Source organism: Armigeres subalbatus, chromosome 3 (genome assembly GCF_024139115.2).
Source record: "Armigeres subalbatus isolate Guangzhou_Male chromosome 3, GZ_Asu_2, whole genome shotgun sequence".
Lineage (NCBI taxonomy): Eukaryota > Metazoa > Arthropoda > Insecta > Diptera > Culicidae > Armigeres > Armigeres subalbatus.
This window is the reverse complement of record NC_085141.1, coordinates 373,893,035-373,906,247: the sequence shown is the minus strand read 5'-3', so window position 1 is coordinate 373,906,247 and position 13,213 is coordinate 373,893,035. Positions and strand designations below refer to the sequence as shown.

General features: G+C 38.0%; 1 protein-coding gene across 6 annotated transcripts in view; it reads right to left on the bottom strand.

Annotated features, from left to right (window-relative positions):
• The window catches only part of LOC134226502 (insulin-like growth factor 2 mRNA-binding protein 1), a 319,847-nt gene that overhangs the window by 62,408 nt on the left and 244,226 nt on the right, over window positions 1–13,213 (bottom strand). For 4 of the 6 annotated variants that reach the window (XR_009983491.1, XM_062707316.1, XM_062707315.1 and 1 more), the window contains one exon: window positions 2,912–2,977. The exons of the other annotated variants lie outside the window; for them this stretch is intronic. Coding sequence is in view for 3 of the 4 variants with exons in the window: in XM_062707316.1 (XP_062563300.1) it covers window positions 2,912–2,977 (66 nt within the window). In the remaining variant the exon portion in view is untranslated. The remainder of the gene's footprint in view (window positions 1–2,911; window positions 2,978–13,213) is intronic. 6 annotated transcript variants of the gene reach the window in all.

The following is a 13,213-nucleotide window of genomic DNA, read 5'->3' as shown; positions in this document are numbered from 1 at the left end:
CTAGATAAAAGTTATTGATTTTGACTTGATACGTGTCATTTTCAATGCTCTCGTGCATGCTTACTGCTGAAAAAAATAACAAAAATAAGAGCAACGTAATTTGCCCTTCAATTCTATGTTTTAAATTGATATTGGTATGGGTACATGCGTTCAAGGTGCAGTAACCCATCTGTTCTTTACTAAAGCTTCATCCATACATACGTCAACAAACTTTCTCAAATCCGCATTATTTTACTAAATGTGCGCAGCATCGAGAAGATCGTGGTATGCTCAGTGAAGCCGCATAAGACACCTTTGAGGTGTCAGACATAACCCTACACCATAAACCCATAAATCTGCCCAGTTCGTTTTAACACTGCTTTTATGTAACGTTAACGAACAAAGAGTGTTCACGTGGATTGAAAGAGGAGGACACTTCATCAATATAGAATCACTGTCCTTGTCGGGAATAAGATGTATTTTTCGCAGCATGCCCGACTTTTTCAATTTTTATTAGTAGCTGAATATTTACAATAGTCCTGGAAATGCCGCTCTCAAGTTTTTCTCGGCCTCGCAATTAGTCATTATTCCTATTATCAGGTTTATAATCTTAAGGTCACCTGCGATAATGTACTCAAAATCGTTCAATTTAACAAGCTGTCCCATATAAATACGGTTCGAATTTTCCAGGTAATAAGTGTGGATACAAAGACAGCACTTGTAGCCGATTGTCGCCAGGTTTTGAAATTTTGGTTTGATCTGGAATTATTTAAATCGATACCATTTTTAATAAACACATTTTCGTCAAGGATATGTCTACTGTTTTTAATACATTGAATAAAGCTTGTACATCATTGCAGTATGCAACTGACATATCAGCAAACTACACCCGATTCTGTTTTACACGGATTTTTTGTACACGGCCGTGTAAAAAATCCTATACAAAATGTTTGCAAAGTTGCTCCATTTTGCATGATTCGAGAAATCACTTTTTTTACATGGATTTTAAAATTTTGAACTGGAAACTTTTTTTAAGCGGAACGCATCCTCCGTGTAAAAAAAGAATCGGATGTACTTTTATTGTTGACGACTCAATGGAAGTTGACAAATATGCATAAGACGAGATATTATATTGATTTTCATCGATATCATACAGTTACGTCTTAAAAAGGGTGTAACTAGAAAACGGGCCCTACGATTTTTTTTTCAAATTTCGTCCAGAGATGCAGTATAGCCCCAGAATTCAGCTTCGGGTATTAGTTTGGATGGAAAAATTTTTTTTGTTAATAACGGTCAGGGGAGCACCGTGGGCATATTTGGTTATAAAAATGAAGGAAAAAAACTATGTATAGCAGTCTAAATGGAAAGAAGTTGGTTCAGGGAGAGTACCTTAGAATTAATCTTAGAATCGAGCTTCCATGGTTAGAAAAAAATTAAAAAAAAAAGAACTGCAGCTTTTTTTTCAAGTAAAGGAAGTTTAAATATTATCAAAAACGTCCTAATAATATTTTAAAGCTAATTTTTTATTCATTATATTTTTTATGAAATCAACTTAGAATTTTCAAATTTCAATTAAAATACTATAATATGTAGTTGTTCACGGCATTGATAACATGGGACCCCTCTTCAGAAAAAAAAACAAATCCTGACCACTCCCATGGTAGTCGAACGCGACCACGACAACAATACGCGCGCGTTGCGATGATGACATGCACGCTTAAAATCAATAACACAGAGATGTGTTTGCATCACACAAAACGGACCTAATGCGGAACATCCCCTAGATGAGCGACAGTTACACAGGCACAAAAATGCCTCGTACGGTCGTGATAACGGTCCTTTTCAACATGTTAATGTTTGTACAGATTCCTTGTTTCATGAGGAACCAAATACTGTTAAAAAAATTGAAATCCAAGCTTCAATAAAACCACACGAGCTATTTTTGTGGCTGTGTAACTATCGCTCATCTAGGGGATGTTCCGCATTAGGTCCGTTTTGTGTGATGCAAACACATCTCTGTGTTATTGATTTTAAGCGTGTGGCGCGCAAGATTTGGAGAGACGTGGAGCTTTTTGCTCCCCTTTTGGGTGTTTCGATTCCTGCATCCCGTGCCCACCACTTCGACCGGTCGGCTCTGTTTTGGGTGGAGATCGGTCGGTGCAGCATCACTGCTAAGCTGGAAAGCACGAATGGAAGGGAAGCACGATGCGCCGCCACAGCCGCCGAACTCACCGCAACAGCATGCAAGAGAGACTGGCAAGTTGTAAACAAATATCCATGCGGAGAGGAATCGATGGAAATATGTTGTTGTCCTCCAGGCGGCTGCGCGGTGGCGGCGTTGGTGTGTGGCGGGCCGCGGTTGCGGCAGCGTGATCAGCGCCCCAAAGTAGGTTGCACGACGGCGATGATCTCGGAGAACTGCATTTAAATGGCAGTCTGCAGTTCGTAGAGATCGATCTGGGGTTTCTGGATAATTGTACCGACCGGGACTTGTTCGATCTGGTTTGTTGGCAATGCTGTCATGGGAATTAGGAATCAGCAGTTGGAGAAATGTTTTGCCAAAAATTTTTTTTTTCATGGTAGCAAACAATAATATACCAAAACAACTGGACAACAAATGGAAGATCACACAAAACCACTAAGTTTCACTTTTTTTCATTAGATCTTCCTTTTTTTACAGTCTTTGCCATTATCAAAGAAAGTAGCGCAACGTGGAAGACAACATAAACTTAGCGAAACGAAGAAATAATTTATAAATAGTCATCCAAAAATTACTGAAACATTCTAATGTGTAATATGAGCTGTTGAACTCCTAACTTCATGTATACAAAAAGCGTTGTAATGATATGCCAAAATGTATGGTAAATGCTGAATGCTATCTATATGTACATTTGACCAATAACCGAAATTCGAAATAATGTGGTTCCATTACCTTACTGCTTGCTGCGGTAAGTTATCCTCACTGTACCCCTCACTATAAGGTGTTGCGTAATCATACCTGAAATAAAACAAATAATAAATTACATGTTAGTAATATTATCGATAAAATTCATCTACTGTAGTTTACGAGATAAAAATAAATAAATAATAATTTTCAATTGAGGGAAGTTGTAGTGAAATAGATAGCATGCTTGTTGCTATATTCCAAGTGAAATGCTATTTTAGCATATTCTAGTAATGTAACACGCTGTTTGATACCAACGATAACACTTAGCTATTGATCGCATGGCGTGAGAAGCAAAACTGTATTTTGTAAATCAATACAGTGTCAGCAGGGTTTGCAGAAATCGCACTCAATAGATAACGAACAACGATAAAAGAGAGGCAGAAACCTCTTCGAATCATAACAAGCCATGAAAACAAAACTATCGCACTTGTATATAAGTTGAAAAAAAAAACTGATTCGGAGAGGCGGCCTTCACTGAGGGGGCTTGATAAAGCGCGTTGTTCTCGCTTATTTTATGTTGGGGACCATATTTTTTTTGCCATGTTTGTCATCACCATTCAGATATTGAGTGGAGAAAAGTGTCAATGAGAGCCAAACGTTTTAATTCAAGCAGGATATTTTTCGTGGTTTTCCATCTCTATTGTAGGCAGGTAAAAGGTAAAACAATCGTCCAGAGTGACATGGATCCTTTTACCGCAGCAAGGCTGTGTTCGGAGGTTAACTACTACTATTACGCGGGTCTTGTTCATTCCGAGCAGCTAGTTCATCAACAAAATACTGTACAGCCAACGTTATTTGAAGATGACCACAATCATCATCTTGGCAGTCGACCTCTATCTATCGCTCGTCTTGTAAGGCGTCCTCTTCCTACTGGCATGGATGGTTGTGCCATATTTTTGGCAATAGTCGCCAAAAGTCATGATCTACTTGGACGCCATTTTGTTAGTCGAATTCTGTATATGGGTTTCCGTTGTGATGGCTTATCTCCGATAGTCGCTCGGTATATAGTCATTATCATCAATTTTGCCTTAAAGCTACTTGTTCAACATCTTTCTGTTACGGTCCAGCTAAGAGTGCAAATATTTCCTTGACGATAATCGCAAATCAACGATAACCGCAAATAATTCGGTAGATTCTTTTTTCGGATTTGACCTTTCCCGTCGAAAATTTTTATTCGCTCAATAGATTCTTTATTTTATTTAAGGTCAATTTTCTCAAAGAACCCATATTTTTTACCGCTTCTAAATATTTTTAAAATTTAAAACAAAAAATCGAAAAAGTGCTGTTTTTCAAGATTGGCTTAACATTTGCCCGGTTTTGAACGAACATCGGGTGAATTTTTCAGGCCGATTCACACGTGCAGCACCTTCTCGGTAGGGATCCTATAATGAGAGATATGCGAAAATTTTAATTGTCGATTCGGCAACGCTGCATGGTTTGTTTACCATAGCTGCCAACATTTGCCGCCTAGCTAAATAATTTTACTTTGTCCGTCACTTCATCGTTGTTGTTTATTGTTACCTGCACAATTTTTTTCACATTGATTCACTCACTTGAACCCATTTTCATCAGTTCTTGAAACCAAAAACCATTTGATCTAATTTTAGATGTTTGAAATTTGCAGCTGATTTGCCTGATTGGCTTCAGTCTGCGCGTGTCTCTATCTATAAACAACGTCTCTGGTTGTTTATACCAGAGACGTTGTTTATAGATAGAGACCCGCGCAGACTGAAGCCGAAAGTACCAATCGAACCGTCAAACGCGGTACCAATCGAACAATGTAAATAAACATGCAAGTTTTGTGATGAAGTGTTTGAGGAGTATTGTAATTATTTCAAACAAGATTTAAAATAAGTTGGTAAGTAAATAAATTTGTATATGAGAGTATAATGTTTAAATAAGTTTACCTACATCTAGCAACCTGTTGTTTTTGCTTGTAAACGTGAACGGAAGGATGCTCAGCTTTATGAAAACAACAAAGTTTCACTTCATCGCGGAAAAATACACCGGATCGGACCAGGAAATGAAGCATCTGGAGGATAAGGATCATGCATTTATCGGAAACTTAGTGCTTCGAGCTGTGAAACAACCCATCTATAAATATGGTCACTACATCCCAGTCTCGTTATTTTTAATCAGTAAGTTGGATCGTGCCCTGCTGAAATTGCTGATAGCATCCTGATTGTACCGATCATACATTCAGATGTTGTGGTTTCTGTGTGGACATTTGTCGCGCCGGAACACCAGGACTTAAAACATTCTGTGCTAAGTGAATTGTAGTATAATTTACATTTGAGTTTATTTACCATTAACGTTTTGTAGGTTTATGTTAATCAATGTTTTCCGGTGATTGTGTGTTATATACGCGAATAATAAATGAAGCGGAGTTGCACGAGGCCAACTTCGTATCCAGCCTACCCCGTTATCGCAGCCTACCCCAAAAAAATGGATTGTGCTTTGCAAGAAATAAACTTGAAGGTAAATACCCTATACCAAACCATCAATAAGTTCAATGGATTTCGACGTTTTAAATCACTGTTCTGCTTTCCGGGTATTTGTGTATCGCCGAAATTAATAGCACCACTCCCTGACGTAAAAATATTTTCAAAGCTGTACCTGAAAAATAAATGTAGCACAAGTAAAATAAATAATAAAACTTTCAACTATTATACATTTTTATTCATATCAGTTAACATTATTCGCTTTACATTATATTTACATTCGACATTAGATATAAAAAAAAGCTATAACGCCATAGATCGACTATCGAACCTCTGCTTTCTAGATTTGTATGGCTTATAGATACGAAGCCTAAACGTTATAAATCTCTCAATGACCTTTCTTCGAATATCGTGACATTCTTCGAAAATTTGAATTTTTAGCGACATCATTAGTGTTGCTAGATGAGCAGGAATATTATTATTGGTGATGAGGAGTCTTGCTATATTTTCACGAAATATTCGCTCAAGGGCGACGAAGAACAAATACACCGACTCAGTTATGTAAATTAAAGAAGTCCCTGTATAATCTTTCAGGATTGTGAATTTCGTAAAAGACTTCATAAAGGGAGTTTCACTCACACAAGGTAGAAAGCAAGAATCACACACCGTGAAATTCTTTGCAACGCTATTCAAAATATATCCACCTATGTGATATATTTGGTTTCGCTCAGAATTATCAAAAATTACATCTTCAAACACATTGTTTGAATATTCGATTTCCATCATATCATCCACATTACGCAAATCACAGGATGGCTCGATCATTGAATCCGCTGAATTGAGATTTCGAACACATCCACTGAAATTCGCCAACCATTGTCGTTCTTCGTGTTCATATGACGCACCTGGAATATCTGACATAAATTGGGAAACAGATAAAAGTTTCAAATTATCTTTAAACTGTAGCGCCGTGGGGCGCTTTTGCTTAAATCGAAGTAAAGAAAAAATGTTCTCCACGCAGTCCTGGGTAAATCTGGCCGTGTACAAAACCTTATATCGTTCGCCATACAAGAAAAAGTATTGTAGTCGTAAAATAGAATTAGTGCACAAGATTGATGCAGCTTGTTATGGTTTCCACCGCTTTTTTATTCCAACCCGACAGTTGAAAATAAATGTGCGGTATGAACGAAGAAATGATATAGTTTGCTTGTAGACATCCGGTTTTTGCAAACTGAGAGCTAGTTCAAACTGTCTTGAGGTCATCAATTTGAACCAACGCCAAACAGTCTCAATCCACAAAGCAGTAGCTAGGAGCTCTTTTCTGTCAGTTTCTGCACTCATAAAACGCAATGCGGCGGCAACATCGTGATTGACTAGCTTATAGGAATTTGCTACTTTCATAGCATCTAATTTGTTTCCACTAAGGAAATCCACTTCCTTATATGTCAAACGTGATGCCATTTTCAAACCTTTTCCCTTCTCGTAGTCGACTAGGTCCTTAAGATGAAAAACGTCAGCTACATTTGTGGTCAGATTATTTTCATCGACTACGTCCTGGGGTAGAAAAACAAACCGATTTTTTACCCACCCTTGTACGCAACTTTTGAACACGTGAGTTGCATCTGGTAGGATTTCGAAATTATCGTCACTTCTGACAGGATGTTTCGGTGCGTTGCTCTCCAATACATTATTTCTCGAGTGTTTTAAACCAAAGTCATTCCACATTCTGATGTTGTTCGGTCCACAATCAGAAGTGGTGAAATGTACTTTGAGTCCAAGATTTTCAGCCTTCTGAACAATATCACATATGACCGTTTTGAGGAATCCGTCGGAATTGAATTTCCTGTGAAGTAGTAAGCCACTACTTGCTTCCATCTGCTATGGATTCCTACCAACATGAAGATCAACCCATGTGTAGCTCTTCCGGTCTGTCCCGTAACTGTCACGTCGCCGAAGTATTTTTTATTGTTACAACAAAATGAGAGACTTTGGTCGATCGCCATTTCGTCCAGCACAAGTCCACAATCCTTCGAAGCGGTAGACATACATTCAACCTTTTTCTTCAAAAGCGCAAAAACTTCATGGAGGATTCCGGTGTCGAAATGTATGTTTTGTAAATGCTCCTGTTGAGTGCGAATTGAAGGAAGTGGGAACTTTTTCTTGTTTCTTAGGTAATTATATCCTTTGGTGCCGCAACCGAACCGCATTTCTAAGCTTTCCGTGATTGTTTGTTCGGACCACTTCGACACTCGCTTTATGTTGCCTTCTAATAACCTAACTTGCTCCGGATTGAAAAGTTTCGATACAGCGGTCATCGATTGACACTTAAAGCATTTGTCGGTGCGTCGCAAGTTTTGTCGAAGTTTTTTTAGTTGTTTATCTTTCAGTACACTTTTGTATCGAAGCTTCTGGATGGTTCGGATTAGTCTGAGAAATTAAGAGATGAAGAAAAGATGATTTTATAGCTTAGAAAGCAGCTCCGTCATGCAATATATTCATACCTGGGTTTTTTACATTTTTCGAGTCTCTCTGGTAATATGGACGACTCAGCTGTTCGTTAGAATATGCTGTAATGGTCGTTCCAATAGTTTCATTGGAGCAGCTTGGCGGCAATAGTTGCTGATTGCAGATTGTCATATACGGAACTTCTTCAGTATTCTAGGAAAAACGTGTAAATATAAATAACACTATACAAAAGATCATTGAATAAATATAATCTATTTTAAATATTTACCTCGACATTTGTTACTTCTTCGTTCCGGTTCAGAGCCGGAACAGCATCATAAGATGGTACCGCACCCGGAGCAGTTAGCAACTTTCCACCAGCCGTGGCTATGTATAAATCTCGTTCGTAATGAAAATGGAGCTGCAGTTTGATGGTCATGCAATAATTACTATCAATTCGAACACAATTTCTTAGATAACTTACGCTGCATAACCGGGAATTTACCGTCACGTTTTGATTAGGAGGTAGTCGACAGAATTCAACCCACTTTTTCCGTAACAAGCCGTCTTTGGGAAATCGGAAAAAGCTGACGTTCTTCAATGAACTATCCTGTTTGTTTTCACAAAAAGATGCCGAACACTTTAATGGCATTTTTATTTAGAACCAATAAACGAATTTAAAAAAATCTTCTCTTAGATTCCAACGAAATGCCGTTCACCTGTTTGAATAAGTCACTCGAAGAACACTCTAATTTCCGCGTTGCCAAAATCATAACAATTATTTAGGTAGTTGACCGGGTAGCCAGATATACTTCTAAATCCTCCGCGTGTCTCTATATTTATCATCGTCTCTGGTTTATACGTTCAGGGAGCTCTGTCGAAAATTCATAGAAGTTGTGAAAAATAGCTGCGTAATCGACGAAATATGAAGTGCATTGCCAAGTAGAAGACCTTAGAAGGCCGGAGAAGAAAATCTAACAGAAATAACGTGAGTTTTTTCCGCTTTCCGAAAGAATCAAAGCAGCGGCAAAAATGGCTTCAGTTTTGCGGATTACCACCGGATTTCCCTCTATCAGATTCTATGCGACTTTGCAGCGTATGTTCCTGAGCAAGTTATTTAGCGTATTTTTTCTGTTAATTTCTTGTTCTTTTCAGTATCATTTCGATCACTCACAACTGTATTTTGCAAAGCAGGGTGGAAAAATTTTGAATCTGCCTAGTGCTATTCCCGTTGAACCGAGCGATAATCATAGTACAATTCAAATAGACTAACGCAAAATGAACTCCCCCAAGAAATTATGACGTTTGTGCGGGTCGCCCGCGGACCCGCTCAAATGTCCAATTCCATCGGGTGAGTGAATTTGATGAACTCCTGCACAGGTCTATTGTGCAAAAACCGGTTCGTACACAAACCTTCCGAATGAACGTTCCCTGCGATTCACCTGCAATGAACATGCGGACAGCCACAGAAAATCCAATTGAACGAAATGCAAATCAACGCCGAACGCATGTTCTGAGGAAACCGTTCCGTGAATTGTTCCAACTAAATACTCAACTACAAACCACACCTGGTGAAAGCATTCTGACATCCGAAGTGATTGCAACTTACGAACAGCATGATCCAACGTACATGGGCTAGGAGAACCGGATGAACCGGAATTATTATCGAATACATATCATTTTGAAATTTTTAAAATTATTTAAAGAATTGCATCCGATATCTCGCTGTGGAAATTTTTTCGTGATTCTACTTTTTCTTTTTTGACATTTCTACTAGCGTATTGTGCCACAACCGCTCCATGTTTCATCTTCCCAGGAGATCGCTCCGCGTTATTTATCATCCGGACACCCAACTGATGCGACGCTTGCATATGATAACAACCTTGGTAAACAATATTGTCATTTGATTTAGACATTATTTTCTTTATCTAATGTCATTATATTTTCGGACCACCTTACAATCTCCAGCTCAATTGCGAGTTTTCCCATCGCCGTTTCGATCATCTCAGGAATGGCGTTCAAGTGAACATTTGGACAGCTCGCTCGTGTCCAATGAAAATAGCGATATTTCTAGGAAAAGATTTCCCATCGACGATGTAACTAGCATGGTTCCACCGAGCAGTCTGTTCAATCCGACCTTTATGTATGATGACAGTTATGGTAAGATTATTCAAATATTGTACAATTTAACCGAAATGTTATGCGGATCAAATACGTTTTGAAAATAACGTATGAGAAACAATGAAATATGCAGATGATGGGAAACAGACACCTTTATTCTTCAGATCAGCAATTATCGATTGTGGATACAACCTTCTATACAACGTCATTCGTAAAGGGTTTCAATGCAAAAACTCAAGAAAAGGCGAAGCCTCATTCGCCTGAAGGAAGTCGACAGTGTAATGTGATGAAACCGGACCATATCGAATATACAACCGCAGAAGGATCAAGAAAGTCATGCCACACGTGTAACGTGCTATACTCTAAATGTGAATTACAACAACGGTAAGTTCAAAGTATGGCCTCATAACGAGTAACTAAACTTTTTTCAGAGATATTCAGCAACTTAAACAAACTTTAGAGGACAATGACATGAAGCATTCTAACCTAAAGCGAAAATATGACGAGTTGTATGATAAGTACACCGACCATCCAGCGGAAAAAATATCAAAGCAGTTGTTCAATGATGACCAATACCAGCTACTATCCGGACAAGTATCCAAAGTGTATAAATGGTCAGGCGAATCTATCAGGTTTAAAATGAGTCATAACTTATACGAAAGAGAACGTAAGAAATTGCGACTGCCCAGTGCTCGAACACTCAACGAACGTTTGCAGCATATTCACTTTAAACCTGGACTGCTCGATGAAGTTTACCAGCTAATAGAGTCTAAAATACCATTCATGATGAATGCGGATTTGGATTGTTCCCTGATATTTGACGAGATGGCCATTGCTCAAGGCCAGGATTATTGTTTGAATAACAAACACTTTTTTGGAAACATTACTCTACCTAACCACACTGGATCGGCAACGCATATTATGCTGTTCATGCTTGTAGGCAGTGTTGTCCTACACTCAGTGCAAAAAATTCTGCTCTTTAATTTTACTCTATCTAAACGATTTTAAAGTCTTAACTAAATAAGTGCAGCTAATAGAGGGATATTTGAATTGGAGTGTTTTCACTGGAGTGTATTTTCAGCGCGCGCGCGCTCCTGTGGCTCTGGTGTGCATTTTTTCAATAGTTTGACATGACATTTAGAAAATTCAAATATCCCTCTATTAGTTGCACTTACTTAGTTAGGACTCTAAAATCGTTTAGATGGAGTAAAATCAAAGAGCAGATTTTTTCGCACTGAGTGTAGGACAACACTGCTTGTAGGTATTCGACAAAAATGGAAACAAATCGTTGCCTACCATTTCACAGGATCTTCAATTGAGAAAGGATGTTTGAAAGACATTGTTTACTTTACTTTGTTTACTAAACTATCGGTCTTCGTCTACACGCTGTTGTGGGCTGCTGTTATCATGTCCACTGACGCCTGATTACGTTATGATCGTTATTCAAAATATGACTGATATTGACCATCTTCTCATAATTAGAATGCTTCCGATCGAATTTGATCTTGTTGATTCAAACCTTCTAAAGTAAGGTAAAACAAGAATACCATTTGACCACTTTTTTACAATTCTAAATTTTGAACAAAGCTTTCAACCTAAAGATCATTTTTTTCCTACAGGTAAAGGACTTTGAAATAGCTATCCTTTGCACTAGATTAAATGGTGAAAGGACCTCTGCAAGTATCGTTTTGAGAAGTGTCCGGTGTTGGGAGGTGTCCGGCGCTGGGGGATCTCCCCCTCCCTACACTTACACCTTTTTTGCAAAAATGGAGAACATATTTTCAGCAAATATTGACCGACTGAGAACATCCGGAGAAGATATTAGTAAGGTTCTGTTTGATTTAATGATTGATGTAGAAGCAGATCATTTTGTAACGTGCCATAACATGAAACACATAATCGTCAAAAGATTCATCTTGTTCAGATTGCGCTGCTCTATGTGGAAGCCTGAGCGCCAGAAAAGATTTGACAGCAAATCGATGCTTTAAATTATTTGTTGCGCTTGTTAATGTGTTGTTAAGTTTTGAATATTAATGAAAATATAAAAATCGACCAATAATATGAGTTTGAGCAATTATTTGAAAGAATGTACATTGATTATGTGTATTTACTGTCCATTACAACCCAGTACTGCTTGTTCTGCAGCACGCAATATTACGGCATTCCCCACGAGATCACAGTGGGAGGAAGCTAAATTGATGAATCACAAGAATATTCTTACGTTTAATAATTACTTTTCATTTCAAAACTTTTTGTTCAAATGTATTTTATTGCGATTACGATACTTCTCAACCGAAATCTTCTTACAAATCATAAACATGTTCATTTGGCTCACACTTTGACAGGCCGCTTTCGCATATCACTCATTATAGGATCACTACTTCTCGGTTTTTGATTTTTTAAATAATTAGAGGCTCTAAAATATGGGTTCTTTGCGAAAGATGACCTTAAATAAGCCAAATAATCGACTGATACAATACAACGAGATACAATTTTTGACGGGAAGGTCAGTATTCCCGTTGAAATCCCGAATAAATTTCCATAAAAAAATGGAAGAATTCTCCGTGAAAATTCTGGGGGATTAAGGTGCACAATCCGCATTTCCCACGAAAATAAAAAAAAATCGAATTGCTTCTTGTGGAAACTCCAAAGAGTTTCGTTTGTAATTTGCAAAGAGTTTTCCGCAGACATTTCCGAATATTTTCCTTTGAAATCTAAAGAATTTCTCGACCAATTGCATCTTCGGAAACTATTTTCGACCTAACAACCGTTTCGGTCAAACGCTCATTTTAGCCAAATGATTTTAGATTGTGTATGGAATGGAATTAGAATAGTGATCGCTATTATTTTGGACTTTTAGAGCGTAGCCATTTAAGCTTCTGAACAGATTTTTTTTTAGTTCTGATAAGAGTCCTTTTAGGTTTCCAAACGGAATCTTTCTTTCTCTGAGAAGTCCAGAATGTTTCCATTAAGAGTCCTAAAACAATTCCAATCAGAAGTCCCAAATTATTCCGTTCGAAAGCCCAGAAGTATTGCTTTGGAAAGCCCAAAATATCTCCGTTCGAACAGAATTGACCTTTCCCGTCAATTTTTTTTCGCTCAATCGATTCTCTGGCTTATTTAAGCTCAACTTTCACAAAGAACCCATACAGTCAAACCTCCATGAGTCGATATTGAAGGGACCATCGACTCATGGAAATATCGAGATGGGGAATAGCAAATCTTTGGAAAGCCGTTTGAAGGGACCATCACAGTAACCCAGAAAATATTTTTTAATATG